General features: G+C 48.9%; 1 protein-coding gene across 4 annotated transcripts in view; it reads right to left on the bottom strand.

Annotated features, from left to right (window-relative positions):
• AGAP1 (ArfGAP with GTPase domain, ankyrin repeat and PH domain 1) overlaps positions 1 to 19,574 on the bottom strand; it is a 577,143-nt gene that overhangs the window by 62,929 nt on the left and 494,640 nt on the right. For all 4 annotated transcript variants that reach the window (XM_061122533.1, XM_061122535.1, XM_061122534.1 and 1 more), the window contains 3 exons: positions 12,898 to 13,052; positions 9,515 to 9,605; positions 6,427 to 6,649 (listed from right to left, as the gene is read on the bottom strand). In XM_061122533.1, the coding sequence (XP_060978516.1) occupies positions 6,427 to 6,649; positions 9,515 to 9,605; positions 12,898 to 13,052 (469 nt within the window). The remainder of the gene's footprint in view (positions 1 to 6,426; positions 6,650 to 9,514; positions 9,606 to 12,897; positions 13,053 to 19,574) is intronic.

The following is a 19,574-nucleotide window of genomic DNA, read 5'->3' as shown; positions in this document are numbered from 1 at the left end:
TGGAAGAGACCAGCCTGCCGGAGCACAGCGGCTCCCTCTGCAAACAGAATTCTTCCCTCCGAGCGCGGAAACGCATAAGAGAAAATAAATAAAATAAAACAACAACACGAAAGGGCGGATGGGGTGGGGTGGGGTGGGGGCTTGGTCCTGCATGGGGAAGAAGAAAGTGAGGCTGTCCTTGGGATAATTGTTAACTCTGATCGCCAGAGTCGAAGACGGGCTGATTAAAACTCCCGAGGAGCCCCCAGCTCTCTGAACCCTCTGCGTCCGTCTGGGATGACAGAATCAGAGGAGTTTATTCATACCATTAAGCCCCAGAGAACTTAATTGAAAGAAGAGCACAGCCCGGACCTTGACAAGCGGGAGGTCACAGTAATTGCTGCCGGACATATTTAACATTAAGATAATCAGGCCATTAATTACCCTTTGGATCATTAAATCAGCCAGTTGCAAAATGAAATTTCTGCCTCTATTACTCACTTGAGAGACCACAGGGGTGGCCTTTAATTTATCAGTGAGCTTGAGATACAAAGGCTGGGCTGGGGGGAGGGCAGGCGGGGAGGGGGGAGGGGGTAGCCCCCCCCCGCACCCCCCTACTCCCCCCGCACGCGGTGGCTCGGGCGGCAGAGGCAAGGCATCAATCCGCCATGCTCGGTGATCGTGGCAAATTAACTAGGTAAGATAACCTCCGCTTCCAAAGGCAGAGGCTGGGGGTATGTAAATAGATGAGGGCAGACAGGGAGATCAGAGTCTGCACACCACTTAGCAGGATAATAAAGGAAATCATCCTTGATTATCAGTGCTAATTTGGACACTGCCGGTAGCTTGTTATGCGTGTTCTGAGTAGCATTTAATTAATTCAATTGCTTGTTAATGAGGGAAGTGACATGTGGGGAGCAGATGTCACCCAACTGCAGATGGGTTCTGGTCATCACAGCAAAGTCCTTTTTTTATCCCCCCCCCATGTTTCTCTCCCTGCCCATTTTTCTTTTCTTTTTTTTTTTTTTAAGGAAAGAAAATAGGAAAAGGTGTCAAGCATAGAGGAACACTCAAAAGAGACAAAACACCGACCTCAGCGGGGCCAAGAACTGTTGAAAAATAATAAGATGAGACAATCCTGGGGCTGCGTGGGTCCACATGTTCCCCGAGGCCGCATTTGGATCAGTGCATCTTTATGCCAGAAATTTGAGCCCGAGATTACGATATTGTGATCTTAACGATCAAACCTAACGAGACAGAGACGTGGCCAAGTGGGGCTGCTTTTAATATCTCGGAGGGAGCGGTGGGGATCCAATTATTTTCAGTTTGGATACATTTCCCCTTTATCAATATCTCCATGTGCATAAATAAGATGAAAGTGGCGTTCAGAAATCAAAAGGACACGGAACTCGGATCACTGGGTGGACCCGCTCGGCCTGCGAGTGTGCAGTCTCTCCCACGCAGATTCCTGACGTCCGGCCCCACGTCCTCCTCCCGGACTGACAGCCTTTTAGAGGTTAAAGACAAGAGGGGTGCCTAGGGGCCCAGGTGAACTGACAAATGACGGAACCCAGAGAAAGGATGCTCAGAGACGGAATGGAATGCACACCCATCGGCAAGCTGGGTTCCCTTCCGAGTGGGATCAAAGAGATGGCGGATGATTTCAGTTGGGCTCAGAGCTTTTCCCAAGGGCTCTTTCATGGAATTGAAAACGCAAGCTCTCCACTTCCAGGTTCCTTTGATTTCCTAGACCAAACCGGCAGGCCCCCAAAGCACCCTGTAAACAGGCTACCTGCCGTGAAATGCAAACAGCAACTGGTCCCTGCACACCCTCCCGCGCTTTGGCCAAAGCCTGCCACCTGCAGACACAAAGATGGGAGATGAAGAGAGAGAGCCGCTGAGCCCAGCAGAGCTCAGCTGCTGCCAAGAGGAATGCGGCTCTGGAGGGCTCTGATCGGCCATGGTAGGACATTCTTTTCCCTGCAAGTCAATCGAAAAAGCTTCTAAAGTGCAAGGGGGATGGGATCGAGAAGAAGGACCTGCCTTCAGTGATGCAGACCGGCCCCAGAGAACACCAGCGCGTGGCTGAGTGTGAGAGGATGCACACCGAGGCTTGTTGAGACAGTTTCATTGTGTGCTGGTAATTTTGCTCACAAACACACGATAGGCTCCGAGGCTGCAAGACCCCCTGACATGTGTATTCCAAGCTAGGCAGCTTTCTGTCTCACTCATCCACTCCAGAAAGATGCACGTGACTGTTTTAACATCTTTACCTCCGAATCGTGTCCTGACACGGGTACTGGAGCCTTGCCTGGTTGCTCCAGGCCCCGCGGGTGTCCACAAGACAACGTACCGTCAGGGGCAACCACACACTCAGGTGCTGACCGGCCTGCACACAGCAGACAGCCCCTCCATAAGCCCCTAACGCTAGTTCTCTCTGTTCCCACCTTGCCTCTACCTCTGCAGCCCCATTTACAATCAATATTTTAAGTGTGTGCTTAAATGGTATCAATAGCAATTAGAGGGGAATTCTGATTCCACCCCAGATGTAGTTAATTGTTACCACATCGATCTCTAACCAGCTCCTTTCTCCAAATTAAACCTCCATCACAGTGGGATGAAGGGCACCCTCTCCCCTCCCACGACAATAAATTTAATATCGAATGCACCGGGAAAAAAAAAATGGCAGTTGTTGCAGAATCCATCCAAAAAAAGATTTTTTTTTTTCTTCCTGGGAGTAATTAAAAGATGCTTTTCTTGACTAATGATCCCCCGGTTTAGGAATGGGAAGTCAATATGACTTTGCCGCCGTCAGCTTCGATTGATCTCCGTGCTGTTCAAGTTTGAACGGCAGTTCTCGGGGCAGCTGAGAATCGCTGGAACCAATTATGAGCAGCCCGAAGCTGGCCTAATCAGGGTGCAGGGGACAGACGGCTGGTCAAAGGACCCCGCTTCCCTGCGTCCTGTGTCACCTGTAGGCCTGGGCGACACCGTGAAAGATGGCTTCAGGTGTTTTTCTTGGAGAAGGGTCTGCCGTGTTCTACTTCCCCATGGTCCTGAGTGTGTGTGTGTGTATGTGTAAGGATCTGCTGTGTTCTACTTCCCCATGGTTCTGAGCCTGTGTGTGTGTGAAGGATCTGCCGTGTTCTATTTCCCCATGGTCCTGTGTGTGTGTGTGTGTGTGTGTGTGTGTGTGTGTAAGGATCTGCCGTGTTCTACTTCCCCATGGTCCTGAGTGTGTGTGCGTATGTGTAAGGATCTGCTGTGTTCTACTCGCCTATGCTCCTGAGCGTGTGTGTGTGTGTGTGTGTGTGTGCGTGTGCATGCGTGCGTGCTGGGGGAGGAACAGCACATTTCTAATTATATGCCACTGTCAGAATGAATCTTCTGAACAAGACAGAATGGACGGAGCTTCTTGGGAAAACAGCTGGGCCCCTTTTCAAAGAATTAGACTGGATATATTGCACTTGGCTTTTCCTCAGATGGAGATAAAAATTTATTAAAATATTTCTTTTTAGTATTACCTTAGGGCCACATTAGCGAGCCCTCCAGCTGTTTGCGCTAGCAAGCACTGCTTTTGCGGAGACAGCGAGGTGGGGCGGGTGGGGGGCGTATCTCTCCTGGTCTTGGGGAGGCAGGGACCAGGCCAGGCATTGCTTCTCACATCGTAGGTGAAATTCCACACGGACATTCCAGGCCAAACTTTTTCATTTTCCTTTCTGTTTGAGGAGAATGCAGGAGGTAGCGGAGGAGGTGGGGTCTGGGTTTTCATGATGCGATTATGTTGAGTGGTTTCTGAGTGTATCTGAGGCTCTCCCTCTGTCCCACCAGGACCACCACCTTCAGACGGGCCTCCTTGCCTGTCTCCGCCTCTTCCTACGACGCTGCTGGCTGCCTCTGGTCCTCCGGGGAACAGGTGGGACATCCAAGAACACATGAACAGCCCCAACAGCCCGCCCTCTGCCCACCCCCAGTGAGAGTGAAAGCTGCTCAGTCGTGTCCAACTCTTTGTGACCCCATGGACTATACAGCCCATGGAATTCTCCAGGCCAGAATACTGGAGTGGGTGGCCTTTCCCTTCTCCAGGGGATCTTCCCAACCCAGGGATCGAACCCAGGTCTACTGTCTTGCAGGGGGGTTCTTTACCAGCTGAGCCACCAGGGAAGCCTGCCCACCCCCAGAGTTGCTGTCAAAGCACTGCCCTTGGCTCACGAGGTCTTTGCTCTGTGGCCTTGCCCTTCCCCATCCCTCACTATATCCATGGCTCCACCTCCCCAGGGGCCCCCAGGCTTCCTTTGGCATTCCTGTCTTTGCCTAAGCCTCCACCACATGCTCCCCACACCACCAGGCCTGGAGAATCACCCCATGATTCCAAGCCCAGCTCAGAAGACATTTCTCCTGAACTTCCCTGAGACCATAGACCCCTCCCGTCTATGAATGCCGCTGGGTCCTGGCATCCTTGGCCGGCTCTGAGCACATACACCGATCACTGCAGACCTAAGGTCATCACCTGGTGACCACTTCTGTTCTATGAGAAAGCACTCGATGAGTATTTGCTGAGTTTAATTAAAAGTACAACTCCAATTACCAAAGGCACAGTCAATTCTCAAACATGCTTTATCTTCTTACGAGTTGAACAGAATTTAGAAACTCCAAAGTTATGCTGGGCAAGACCACATAACCATACCATCCTCACCATAGGAAGTTCATGACAATGACTCCACTTGTGAGAAGGGAAGACTCAAATGTCCGTAAGCTGTAAAGATACAATACGTATAATCTTGCACAGAAGGGGAAGTCATACACTCAGGAACTTAACTAAAACACTCAAGACAGAATAATAAAATACTCTTACATACAGTCTTCACTTATGAAGACAAAACTATTAAGAATTATTTCCCACTTAAAAACTTAACCTACATCTTTGTTTCTAATCATTCCAAACAGTTTCTAGTTATGACAGATGGGAAGACAAACTCTTCTAATTCATGGTATTAAAAATAGTGCATATGCTCCTTTTACACACAAACAGTAAGATGTATAAAGTTAATCTTTTCCCAATTTACTTCAATGTTTTCTGCATTCACACATTAAGCTCAATCGAATTTTCAATCATTTTTCTTTTTTCAGATCTAATTACCCTCTAGGGAAACTACATGTATGAAAAAATACATATTAAAACATGAACTAATCTTTGAAGAATGCCCCTAGTGGATGAACCAGTAGATTTCCATATTAGCGTTATATCAAAATCTAAAAACTATAAAGTGTATCACTTCTTCAGTTTGTAGGACAGTTGCCCACAGGGCATATTACACGACATAACTTATGTAGGAGCTCACAGCACTGAGCTGAGAGGTTTTAAACAGAGAGACGTCATGCACCTTTCAAGGACCCCTACCCGCTCTCCACAGAGCATCTAATACGAAGAGTAGGGTTTATGACACCGGCTTCATTCTCTCAAGTGAACCAAAGGTGGCACCCCAAATTCATTTTTCAGCATTGATGAAGCCCACCAACCTGCCACATCATCACTGCTTATCGGCAGAGACCGACTTCTTACCCTTGTGTTTGGCCCACCCATAGACGGACACCCAGGTTTCCTTGTCTGATCACCAGCAAAACACATGAGCGCTGGTGCTGGGAGACCCAGCGTCCCCCTTCACCGTGCACACACCTGAGACGTGAAGGCTGTGTCCACCCACCACACCTCTGCTTCCGACGCCGGAACATGCCCACTCAGAACAGCCTCGGAGACGGGACAGTCCACCCTGCCTCCGTGAAAGAGGCATTCTCAGAAGACACGTCATTTTATCACCTCTTAGGTATATTAAATATGCATGTATACTCAAAAACGGCTTATAATTGCTGTAAATGAAAAATGAGAGACACAATGGCCTCAAAATAAATGCGTTTTTTTACACTGGGTAACAATTAACAGTAATGAGGAGCCACCACATGTTACGTATGCCGTGCTTGGTTGATTAAATGTGTTAGGGATATAGTTTAGAAAATAAAATATGTTTGGTTACTATCAACTCACTTAGTGAGAGGTCAGAGGGGAGTGGAGCCAATGGAATAGATGCTTATTAAAGACATAAGAATAACAAAATCAAAAGAATCCCAAATTCCGTAATTAGTGTTAACAGCACAGCTTATGCCTATTAGAAATGCATTAATTAAAGTGATATATTCATCAGGTTAGAAGCTTAATACGTCTCTAAGAGAGGGAGAGGAATCCCCAAAGTGTAAAAACAAACGTAAAAAATTAAGGAGCTTGAATTATCTGTGCCTGCGGAAGACCAATTTTAAACACAGACGTTTCGAGCTGGGTTATCAGCCTTCCCACGGGTGGCCAGGGCGGTTCTTGTGGTGGCTGTTGCTAAGGTCACTCCCGGTTCTGTTGAGCAGTAAGCCGCGTGAGCACCCGCCTCCCCGCACCCCTACCTTGTGGAGTCCAGCGAGGGCTTCGTCCGCCCCTGGGTGCTCTCCTCCCAGACACTGTTGGCCAGCTCGTTCCCGATGGACGACATCACCTTGATGAGCTCAATGGGCCAGTCGTCGAGGTCCAGAGACCGGACTCGAGAGAGGTGGGTGCCGAGATTCCGGTGGATCCCTGAGCACTCGATACACATGAGGGCTCCCAAGTTCAGACTGGCCCAGTTGGGATCTGCGGGCGGAGGAAGGGGACGCCAGATGCGATCGGACCGTCATCACTCACTCCCAAGGCCCTTGGATCTCAAGAGCCAAGTGGCTAACCAGACTTCCCACTTCAGCAATCCCTCCTCGGAGTCAGGGCCTTAAACATGCTCCCTTGGACACCACTTGCAACTGTCTCAGGCATCTCAGGAGGTCTGATGTGATGGCGGCAACTTTCAAACATCTAAGGCTCTGGCCAAGGCCTTAGAATTTCCCACACAATACACAACTGAAAGCATTGGTTTGGAGAGAAAAATGCACGTTTGGGTACTTCCACAGGCTCTCCTGGTGGCTCAGATGGTAAAGAACCAGCCTACAGTGTAGGAGACCCAGGTTCGATCCCTGGGTCAGGAGGATCCCCTGGAGAAGGAAATGGCAACCCACTCCAGTATCCTTGCCTGGAGATCCCATGGACAGAGGAGCTTCGTGGACTACAGTCCAGGGGTCGCAGAGCGTCAGACATGACTCAGCGACTAACACACCCAGTGGGCACACCCCTTGAGCAAGCAGACACACAGGGAAACGAAATGAGGCATGACCTGGTGTCTCTCGTGGGATGGCTGCTGATGCAGGGAAAGAGAAGGAAAGAGAGGGACAGCTGGTCATTCCCAAAGCTACAATGCCCCTGGTACCCTCCTGCATCAGGGGCACATCAACGTTCTTAGTGACATGGTGGGCATGCTTGCAAATTTCAAAGATGAAAGAGAGGCACACAACAGTGAGAAAGTTGGACTCTCAGTGATCTTATTTAGGGGTAACCAGCCAAGCAGTTCCCATTTCTCCATCCTTCAGTGCTGGCAAGATGGTTAGGTTTTGGCTCAGCACGGTCAACCCTGACTCAGAACAAATCGGAACAGGCTTTGGGCTGTGACACTGCACCACAGACATCTCATGAGTCCAGGGAACAGCCCTGGGGCGCCTGGTGTGGAACCGCTGACCTGGTCAGAAGCCTGAGGACTCAGGCCCAGGGTCGGCTTCATGCTAGAATCACTAGCTGACTTCCAAAGAGGGGGCTGACCTTGACTGTCAACGGCTTTCACCACTGACAGAAGCAAATAAGGCTTAAATCATCCAGGAATAATCAATACCTCACTCCAGGTAGACTTGAAGAGTCAACAAAAAAACCAGGTAACTGACATCATATTTATTTGGAATCATTCTATAAACGGCAAATGACCAGGAGTGACTTCACGCTAATTCAACAGAAATCAGCCAGCCATTTGTTTAACATTTAACATAGCAAGGCAGGAAGCGGGTGGAGGAGATCATGGGGTGGCAGGAGAAGGGGGGACACACGAGAAGAGGGGTCTGTGACCTCAGAGATGGTCTTGGTTGGGGAAAAAGAAACGAATGCTTGCAAAAATAATAATAATGATAACACATAAAAAGCCAAATGGCTTTGCCACTGTGTCATCTCTCATACCCTTGACCTCAGTCCTTCTGTCTTCCCCTTGTCTTCTGAGAAAACACAGCGCGGTCTTAGATTAAATCCTGCTCCGTGACTGGCTCTTTTGGTGACCTGGGATGTCTAACTTGACCCTTCAGACTGTTCATGTCCCTCTAGGAGTGGGACCCACTGCAGTGCCAACTATTAGTCACAAGAATTAAGGGAGACCATGTCTGGAGGGATTGGACACAGACCTGAGAGATAACGTCATTTTAGAAATGGAAGCTCAGGATCGCTCTTCTCTCCACATTTGTCAAACGTGGCCTCACTCTCAACAAATGGGCCCCAGAGCCTCCCCTGAACCAGTCTCCCCTTCCCACTCACCCTCCCCAGACTGGGCACTCGCCTGCCAGGCCCACTCCCAGAAAACTCTCTCACCCTCCAATTGGCCACACACTGTGAAGCCAGTGAGCCACGGAATATTCCCTTTAAAGGGGTCTTCCAGATGGTGGTGGAAACCATCACGGACATGTCTCCCCATGGAGGTTCTGAGAGTACTCAGATTTTGTGCTGTTAAAGATCTCTGATAAAAAAACACTTCACGTGATGACTTCTCTTCTAACTTCATGGCATGACGTGGCTTGAAAGTAAAATTTAAAATTTTAAACAAAAGAAGATGCTTTAAAGAAGTCCCTCCAGGAACATGCAGAAGAGACCTCTTCTGTCTCCCGGAGGCCACAGACTTGGCCTCACTGTCCTGCTCTTAGCTGCCCTGCCAGCTGGGGTGGGCTCTCTCCCAGGCGGGCTCCCCCCTTCTCTTTGATGTGTGACAGTCCTGAGTTCTTCCTGTTAAGGCACCCCAATCCTGCCTGAGCAGCAGCTGGCCTCTCCCTGAACAATCCAGAGCCACCCAGCCGTGCGTCCTGCTGCCGCCCTGACTCCTAGCGCCTCCCTCCCCACCTCCGGTCCGGCCCACTTTCTGCACCAAGTCTGCACAGGGCGTCCCCCGGGTGTTGGATACGGCACCAATGTGGGCAGCTGACCGAAGCCCTAGCACCGGTGATGTGACTGTGGCTCATGGGGTTGCCAAGAGGCATCAGCAGGACTGGTGATAAGCCAGAGTGGAAAAGAATATGCAGAAGCATCCGCACAGGGACAACTCAGTCACTCTGCAGAAATTAACACAACACTGTAAATCAACTACACTTCATGTAATCAAAAAAAAAAAAGGAGAGAGAGAGAGAAATACTTATGGTGCCATCAGAGAGGCTTCTGTGAGAAGGGCACTGTGTTGAAGTCCAAACATTTCAAGGCCTTCCACGCCATTAAATCACATATCGTACCTTACACACCGGATGACAGACGTGGGTCTGCAGCAGCGTGGGCTGCGTGCGACCACCCCACCCCACTCTGTCCAGGGCGAAGCCTCCCGTCCTCGTGCATACTTACTCTGGGTCTCGCAGTCCACGCAGTGGGAGTTCCCGCGGATGTTCCGTATCGACTGTAAGGCCATGGCCTCACTCTGGCTGGTCAGCCGGGACTGGGCAAAGAGGGAGACATATAAACGGAAGCCGTGAGGACCCTGAGGTAAGTGTGCATGACTGCTAGTAACACCTGGGAACCACCGATGGATCGTGAGCAGACATAACATGAGGTTAGGTTCAAAAATGGGACTCCTCTCTAGATGTCTTTGGGCTTACCAGGTGGGGCTGGAGGGAAAGAACCTGCTTGCCAATGCAGGAGACGTAAGAGATGCGGGGGTTCGATCCTTGGGTCAGGAAGATCCCCCGGAGGAGGAAGTGGCAACCCACTCCAGGATTGCTGCCTGGGAGATTCACGGACAGAGGAGCCTGGCGGGCTACAGTCCACGGGGCTGCAAAGAGTCAGACGCGACGGAGCGGCTGAGCCCAGCACACTGGCTGTCTCTGGGATGGGGCCCAGCTGATGGAAAACACGTCAGGAGCATGTGGTGAGATGCGTCAGATGAGAGACTAGGTGCCCAAGACAGGTCTGGTGGTTCCTCGTCAGGAGACCACACCCCCATCACACTGTGCCTTGGGGACTCACTTCCCATTTCCAATTGGGCCAGTTGTCACAGCAACAAGGCCACCGTGCAGTGGGGGGTTGGGGGGGTGGGGGTGGGGGTGGGTGGAGAGGACTGTGCGGGTGGCTGGGGGCATTTATACTTCAACACATACTTCGTCGTCTTTTCTGAGAAAGTCAGAAAATACAAAGGGGGAAAAGAACAACATAAAAATGAGAAACTATCAGAGTTAAGTTTTATTAATAATTTGATATCTATTCTTCTAGACTTTCTTTGAAAAAAGCACATGCATATAGAGAGAAGTGCTTAAAAAAAAAAAACCAGCACAGTATACGTTACTTTGGAATCTGTCTAATGACGTGGCATCACCTCTCAATGGCGTCACATAACCTCTGGCATCATTTTAATTCATTTATTTATTGATGTGATGGGTATTCAAAAGTTTTATTTTTTTTATTTTAAAATTTGATTTTGGATGTTACTGATTTTCAGTCTTTCGCTACGAAGACTTCTTAGAGAAAGTGTCATAATAACTCTGGCATCATTTTAAATGACTGCATAATATTCCACTTATGATGACTTATTTATGAAGCTTTCTTTGATGGGCATTTAGGCTGTTTCCAGCTTTCCTCTACTATCAAGAGTGCTGTGAAGGATATGTTTACTGCTAAAACTTTACACGAATTCACGATTATTTACTAAGGATGAATTTTTCAAAATAGAGGTGGCCAGTAAAAGGATGTACCTTGTAAGGATTTTAAGGCTTATGATGGACACCTTTAATATAATGGTCAAAGCCAAATAAATCCCAGAGGACACTTGGAATAAGCTTGATGTTTGTGTAAAAATTATTCATAAATTGAAGCATCGTTATGTCAAATTGTTTGCTGTTAAATAATTGATATCTGACCACTTAATCACAAACTACAATTTATTAAGTGCTACCATTAGAGTAGCATAATACATCATTATGGTTTTATTCCCTTTGCTTAGATGCCCAAATATTCAAAGTGTGTTGAACAATTTCTGTTGGCATCTGGAGTGAGTGTGTGTGTGTGTGTGCACGCGCACACATGTGACCGCCTCTGTCTACCTTTATAGCTTCTGGGATTGCCACAAACTGATTATCCACGGGCAGCTAGAATACCTCACAGCCCATTCTTTTCCCTCCAGCTGTTCTTTGTGGGTATTATTTCCATGTTGTGCACCTGCACGCCTGGTCAGCAAATGCCCAAGGTGAACGGGTACGGGTCTGCCTTCCTCTGTGCCCAGTGAGTCCTCCTTCTAGGAGTGGTGCCTGCCCGAGAAGGCACACGTCCAGGGAGAGAGGAAGGGCAGCATCTCAAGGCTGGTGTTTGCATCAGGCCCAAAGGTGAAGCTGGCCATGTTCACAGAGCAGGGAGCTGGGAGGAGACCGGCAAGGGTGTGAACCAGAAGAGGCCAGCGCTGTTCTCCACCTTCCTGAGTCCGATCACCTGGTGTGGGTTCAGAGTCCGACGTGAGCTACTGTGATTTTTATGCAAAATCTGGAGATGTGTTTTGTCTATTCAGCCAATTCCTGTTCTGAAACAGGGTTCCTGAGCTTTGTGGGTGACATGTATCTTTGGTCCCCACTGACAGGAGACTCAGAAGCATCCTGAGTTTGCTTCAGAAGCCACATCTGTGGCCATCCAGGACTTAAGTAAAGCCAAGGTGCTCAGAAATGAAAGGCCCTGACTCTCCCCACTGTGGGTATAAAACTTCTCTTAAAAAGAGAGGCAAATTACATTATAATAATAATGACTGTGGTCTGGTTTACCCTGGTTAAAGAGGGTAATAAAAATAGATACTCCATCTTTCTGAAAGACAGACTCCCTTCTTAATGACAAAGCTGAACATAAATCATTGGCAGAAATTTCTTTAAATGGTTACAAATGAAATTGCAGGTTGAGAGGCCATGCTCTTTCTCCTGGTTTGTAGTTGTTCACAGTCTAAAAAATAAAAATACTCTCTAAGACGTTAGTGTCCCAGAGAAGGGGTTTAAAAATCCAAGCATAAAAATAATGATATTTGAAGGAATACTCTGATTGGAAAAAGAAAATGAGAAAAACGACCTTTGTATAAGGACTATTATGGGGCAGTAATTCAGAAAATGCAGGTTAAAATCTATTTCTCCTGGCTAAACAAATGCAAAGGAATTAATGCTAACTGAATAAAGATACATACCAGGCTTTATCAACAGAATTTAGAAAACAGACTTTTACCTTCCCTGAACTCTCTGCACACTCATATACATGCATACACTTTTTATTGAAGCCAGTACCAAGGGACAGTTTCCTAACCTGAGATGGATTTGAACTGGGCGGGGGACATTTGTGAGAATGGAACAAGGCTTCTTTTTAAACCAGTGCTTCTTTTCCTGAGGGTATTCTGCCTAAAAACAATAAAAGCGGATGTGGACACATAAGCCACAAGGATCCAAAAGATTCCATCCTTTACAATCAAAGGTCAATACTTTATATTTGGGATGACTTTGGGAGAGAAAAGACTTAAAACAGGATACTCTGCCATCTGGTTGAGCTACGATACTAATATACGATGCAGGATACGCATCGACAATGCTTTATTATCTCTGTGATCATTTCCCTTTCTGCTTGGAAAAAGTGAATGTTCTGTGGCCATCTCACAGCCTCACAGGATGCACCCACCCCCCAACCGCCCGCGCCTGTTTCCCTTTCAGGGTCAGTGGCTCCTGATTTGGGGGCTGGGCTGGGGCTGGGGGCCTGGGGGCGGCTGCTCCGGGTCTTACCTTGTTCTTGCTGCTCTCGCATGACTGCAAGCTGGCGAGGATTTGGCTCTCAATGGCCTGGACCCACGCATCTCGCTCCTCGTATGTGGTGGCTTCAAAGTGCCACGTCTGGCCAGTGAGGGACACAATGATAAACTCAAAGTTTTCTTCTTGCTCTGAAACACAGAAGAGTGGTGGGGATGAAGAGTTTAGCTTTCATGAGACCGAGGCCCCTCTGCCAAGTCCCCGGTCATGAAAGGGCCTTTGGGTTCAATCGCGCCTGCATGGGGCCGCGGGCACACACAGGACCGGCCGCCCCGCTGCGGAGATCTGAACCCGCACACCTCCAAACACTCCGGATTCGGTTCCTAAAGCCAGCGTGGCTTAGCTGGGTTTCAATCAATGCTCAGGGGAGGAGGAAAAAGGAAAACCAGCGTGTGATGTCAGCGCCTCTGTGCTGGGCACAGATGAAGCGACTCGAGGATATTGTATTGTAACTGGTGTTCTTGATATTGTAAGTCGGTGCCGGGCTCTGAAATTGACAGCGGGCTGAAAATCAAGTGAACCCTGCTCATCTCAGGGTGCAATTTAATTTCCTTACAAGCCCCTGGCCCCGCTCCACAGATAACACCAGAGCAAAGACGGAGGCCTCGAGGGCGTCTGTCATTTCAGGGCAGAAGACCAGGTACAGTGGGGAAACTCAGTGTGACAAGTGAGCCAAATACCAGGTGATCTGAAGGGGCACCTTGTGGACCAGGAAGAGGGCCCCCATGTTCAAAATCCTGCCCCACCAGCTGGCACACCGGAGTCTGGACAACTCAGCTGTCCTAGGCTCATTTCCTCACCCTTACCACGGGGACAATCCACCTTCTTCAGCGCGTTTTCCACACAGCTCAGGCCGACAAGGGTCTGGGCCAGGAGACCCCCCCCCACGGCCGCTGGGGCACGCTGCTCTCATCTACCCTCCTGCCTCGGACACAAAACAAAAGGCAGAGGAGGTGCTGGGTGGAGACAGCACCGCCAGCTGCGGGGAACCGTGAAGATGTCTGCGAACCGTGAAGATGTCTGCATGTGGAGTTCCGGGCGCCACGTCTCAGAAAATCGGTGGTTTCCCGTCACTGGCTGCTGGACGGCGCGGAGTCACCATCTCCCGGGTGAGCGATCGTTATCAATAATGCGAATGACCCAGCGCCCACCTGGCGGACTGCTGCGCTAGACTCTTGCCTCATTCTTTCTGCTCACATCTGACAAACCTCTGTCTGCCACGCTCCTGGCTCCTTCAGCCTGTGTCCCAGGCACCCCTCACGGCCTCTGACCTCGGAGGGGCCCGTACTGCCCGGGCTGGCCCCGCCCCTTCCCAAGGCCCCGCCTCACTGGGAGCCCTTCAGCCTCTGAGACAAGGATGCTCCCTGGGCCTCGGAAGCACCTGCAACCACCTGCAGGCCCCTCACCACCTCCCCTTTGGTCTCAGAAGAGAAGCAGCTCTTACTCCTGTGACTGAGAGACCCTCTCATCCGACCTCACTGATCCTGGGCAGGTGGGGACCAAACGCTCGTGTCTCTGTCCCGGGGCCAGGGGACCGCTCCCCTAAACAAACACGGACTGCCTGGGAAACGGGCCCGCGCCACCTTTTCACGGAGTCTTTATGTATTTTGAGGACGATAGTATCATGCTCTATGCAACATCAGCATCGCTGCTCTTTCAGAGCTTAACCTGCTGGTGGGGGAAGCCTGAGTCCACGGATCCTGCTCTGAGCAGCTGGTGAAGGCGGGTCAGGGCTTCTCCCACCAGCGCACCAGCCTCACTGGGTCACGTTTCTCCGACAAGAGGGCCCACGACTCCCACCAGCTTCTCACACGTCTGTGACCTTCCCTCCCGGCAACTGTTCAGAGCTCCTGTGATAAGGGTGCTTTGTGGGGGTATGGAAAAGCACTGGGGGGAAAGGAGCAGGTTGCAGGCCCACCCCAAGAAAGGGGCCAAACTGGGCATCATATGGAGCAGACCCAGGACAGCTCAGTGAACGGTTTGAATGAGAGGGTCCATGAAGCGGGAGGGGAAGGGCGGCTGGGATGCCACTGGACATCCAGAGCCAGGAGAACTCTTTTCCAAGAGCCAGAGTGGAATAACAATATTTTCATATAAAAACTGAAAGAGCCAATGACCAAGCGCCCTTCCCTAATGGAACTGTAGAATTCGGAAGATTCTACAAAGAAAATTTGAGCCAGATGGGTTGGTGAGCAAATGAACAGATATATATGTAGATACATCTAAACAAAAACTATACCAAATGCTGATTCTCTTATCATGTCTAATTTGGGGAAAGTACCCAATTCTAGAGAAATTAAAGTGGAGATGGGGACCCAGGAGTGAAAATGCCCTAGGATTTTTTGCACTATTGCCCAGGAGAGTTAAGGACTAACTTTAGACCTCGGTAAATTATGTACACGTGAGAAAATACCAGGGTTCACCTCTATGAGAAAAGAAGTATGTATGACTTCATGACATGAAGCATGTATGACGCCCTAACAAAGAAGACAGAAATTTAAAATATGGTTAAAATCTTTTATCAAACTAGGAAGAGAAGGGAATCCTCTTTCCGTGGACAAACAGTAGCTATGCAAACCCAAAGAACATTATTCTCAAGGATGAAATGTTAGAAGCAATCATTTCACATCAGTTAAAGGAAACCCCAAGGAATCTACAAATGATAAGAAATAATACTTGCAGTTAGTAAATGGGCAAGATAGACGACCAATATAATGAAATGTCCATTGCATTTCTGTATACAAGGATCTAACAGAAATCACATTTAGATGTACCTGTTTATAAATTCATTTTTTTTCATCTGTGAGGGAGGGAAGGAGAGATACAAAGAAATGTGAATGAGCCAAACAGTTCCCTAAAAGCCACAATACGGAGGGTGACTTGGGACTCGTAGTCAGTGTTAGCTGGTGGGAAAGAGAGAACCTCACACCGCATTAAGGTGATGAATCGACTCAAGAGTGTGCGTGGCCAGAGAGGTTTCACTCGTCTGTGGAAGATGAAAGCCTGGGTGGTCCACTAATGATAATGCAACACCAGAAAGGCTCAAAAGAGCAAACAAAAGCAGGGCGTCCCCTGCCCCCAGCCTGGTTGACAGCAGTTCATGAGAAAAGGCTGGGATTGGAAAGGTGAGCCGTGGGAACATGCCTGGATGACCCTGGAAAGCAAAACCATGTTTCACGTCCTAATTGAGAACCCACTGTGCAAACACCCCAAACTCGATTCATCTGACACAGTGTCCTTTTGAGAGGGGGAGTCCAGCGGGGTGACTGTCAAGCCAGAAAGGCACACAATTAATTATATGAACAATGAATATGGGAATCAGAACCCACAGTCCCAATACTTCGGTGACCGAGAGAGCCGCAGCCATAAACGGTAGTGGCTGTGACCGTCCGTGAGTGTGTTGTGTTTCTAGGGTATGAAGCACGTACTCAGGCCCCTCTCAGCCATGAGCAGGTATGTGTCGGGACTTGTGGTCAAGGCGTTCCAATCCATAGTAGCTCACTTTGGTAGTGAAACGCTGACCAAACGTTCTTATGTGAATTTTCTCTTGTTTTAAGCGAATGGCTTGCCCTCACCCTGGAGAGGCAAGGGGACGCTCCTTTAAGTTTTGGCCATGGGGGATCAGGCCACAGCTCTGGAACAAAGATGCCTCAGGTGGTGCCTCTGTTGTTGGGCTGGCCTCTCCCCAGCAGGCCACACTCAGAGGCTCCTTGCTGAGCTGCGGATGCAGACATCTGGGCTACCTGGAGGACGGGGCCCAACTCAGCCCTGGGAAGACGGGGAGGATGACGGGATGGACCACCTCCCATGCCATCTCAGTGCAGCGGCAGCCCACGGTGGGGCTACTCCCAGCCTTCTTTTGGATTTCAGGCCCTGGCGAAGATGTCTTTATACAGAGTCGGTCAGCTAGGTGACCTCACTTCCTGAGGAAGGGATTAAATCTGTGCATGGAGTTTAGTTGCAATCACTCTACACCAGCAGCATCCATGGACCCCAGCTTCTGCTGACGGCTTCGTGTGTTTCCCTGGATACTGCTGGTATGCAGCTGTTTTTCTTTTTGAGGGAGGTTAATATGTTGAAAGTTGCTCAGTCGTGTCCAACTCTTTGCGACCCCATGGACTGTAGCCCACTAGGCTCCTCTGTCCATGGAATTCTCCACGCCAAAATACTGGAGTGGGTAGCAAATGCTTTCTCCAGGGGATCTTCCTGCCCCAGGAATCGAATTGGGGTCTCCTGCATTGCAGGCAAATTCTTTACCAGCTGAGCTACCACAGAAGCCCAACATGTTAACTTCCCTGATGGAGCAGTAGTAAAGAATCCACTGGCCAATGCAGGAGATGTGGGCTCAATCCCTGGGTTGGGAAGATCCCCTGGAGAAGGAAATGGCAACAACCCACTCCAGTATTTTTGCCTGGGAAATCCCATGGACAGAGGAGCCTGGCAGGCTACAGTCCATGGGGTCGAAAATGGGTCAGACATGACTTAGCGACTAAACAATAACAATATGTTAACACTTACAGATACAGTTAAGAGTTTTCAGAACTGAATTAGATCTGCATTATGACTTTCTTTTGCCTCCCAAGATAAAAAAAAAAAAGAAAAAGGATTATAGAACAGTTACATTTTAAATCATGCTACATATGACTTCCATGAAGGAATACCTATTTCTTTGTAATAAATGTACTGCATGGAATAATAAATATGAAAACAATACTATTGGGCTCCAAGTTTGTGTCAGGAAAAACGCTAGGACTTTCTTGGCATCATCTCATTTACTCTGATCACTTTCTTCTCTCAAGGTGGCCAGCACTGCTTTGTTTCTTAAGAATGAACAAGCATTAAAAAAATTTCTCCTAGGGTGTCCCGTGGGAAGTGGAGGGGTCTCCCCACTTCCAAGTGAATTTTTCTGTTACTTTTCCCTCACTCCTGATGGCAGAACATGGTAATGAGCTATTTTAAAGGTAATTTTCCCAGAAACTCCTGGTTACTAGGTGCCATATTTCTCTTTTTTGTATTTTAAAATTATTATTATATTAAAAATTTTTTGACTGCACTGCTTGGCATGCGGGGTTCCAGTTCTCCCCTCCCCACGCCAGGATCAAACCTGTGTCCTTGTCTTGGAAGGCTGAAGTCTCAACCACTGGACCACCAGGGAATCCCCAGTGTCAAATTTCTTTTTAACTCGTCACATCTGGAGAATGCTGGGGACACACGGCTGTGGGTCTGGCAGGCATCAGTTGGGGCCGTTCCAGCTGCCATCTTCCTGCATATCCTGCTCCATAGCGAGTGATCCATCCATATGGGGAGGAGGGACACGCTCACGTACACCAGGACAGTCAGAGCCGGGGATGCTCGTGGCCGCTCTGGTCTGTCCTAGTAGGGGGCACATCAACCAACTGCTCTTATCCAAGTCGGGGCCGAAGAACTCCTTCCATCTCATCTGGGACCTCACCAGACACAGCCCACTGGTTATCCACAGGCGGGAAACCCTCTGCCATCGGGGCCACTACCTGTGGACAGGTGAGAACGCTGCTGACCAGCAGAGGGAAGCAGGGGTGGGATGGACCCAATGCCTGCTAGGTCCCCGGGGTCCCTGCAGCTAGCTCCAGCCACCTGTCCTGCAATTGGTTTGGACAAGCTAATCCATTCTCCTCCCTCCCCCCCCCCCCCCTTTTTTTTTCTTCTGCCTAAATCCATTTAAATTTCCATCACTTCCAAACAAGTCATGATGAATCCAGTGGAGAAAAGATCTGTTCCTAATGGGAGCCTCTGAGCTGCTGCCTGGTCATCATCTTCTTAGGTGAACACATGGTAAACCTCTAGATTTAGTCCTGGCTTGTATTTCTATACCATGGAGCTGACACTCATTAAGTAAACGGCAGATCTGGGGACCTAAATACTAAATATTACCCCTTCGTCTGTGTGGACAGGACATTCACAAGCTCCTCCCCACGTTCAAGCAGGACTTCTATAGGCGACACAGCCCCATTCCAACCACCAGCGGACCAGAAGGACCCCCTCACATCCCTGAAGCGACTCTGGGATGCTACTTTAGTATTTGCGACCAGATAAAAAAATAAAAATAAAAATAATTGGCAGTGAGAGGCCAGTGAGTCAGAAAGACAGAGCATTCCTCTCCAACGTCACCCTCATTTAGAAGATGAGGAATGAGAAGGCTGAAGTTCTCACTGGCTGCATTTCAAGTGTTTTCATTTCACTACTACAAACCAGCTCTTCGTGACCATCACAGCGGCTTATATTTAATTCATTCTGTAAATATAGAATTCAGCCTGCAGAAATTCCTGACGACATCTAAGGGACAGGCTGTTTCTCAGCCTTAGATACACAGGTGATCATGAAAATTCAACCCCCCGGTCCCCTGGTCGTGAAAAAAAAATCAAAGCCCGCCACACCCAGAGCCCGAAAAGAAAGACCAGTGTTGTCTCACAGTGTGACATTCCAGGGCTTAGCGCTTTCATAAAGTTCTGTGATTAGGCTCATAGGGATTTAAACAGTTTTCCGTGTTTAACGGTTAGCTGTGGAAAGTCCACTATAATAGTATTTTAGCACCATGAACCTGTCGAAACCGACCTGCCCAATTATTCCAAACGACATTAATAACACCGGATATTACACTAATTGCGTCCAGTTTC

The sequence above is a fragment of the Dama dama genome, chromosome 20 (assembly GCF_033118175.1).
Source record: "Dama dama isolate Ldn47 chromosome 20, ASM3311817v1, whole genome shotgun sequence".
NCBI lineage: Eukaryota > Metazoa > Chordata > Mammalia > Artiodactyla > Cervidae > Dama > Dama dama.
This window is presented reverse-complemented; position numbering and strand designations above follow the sequence as displayed.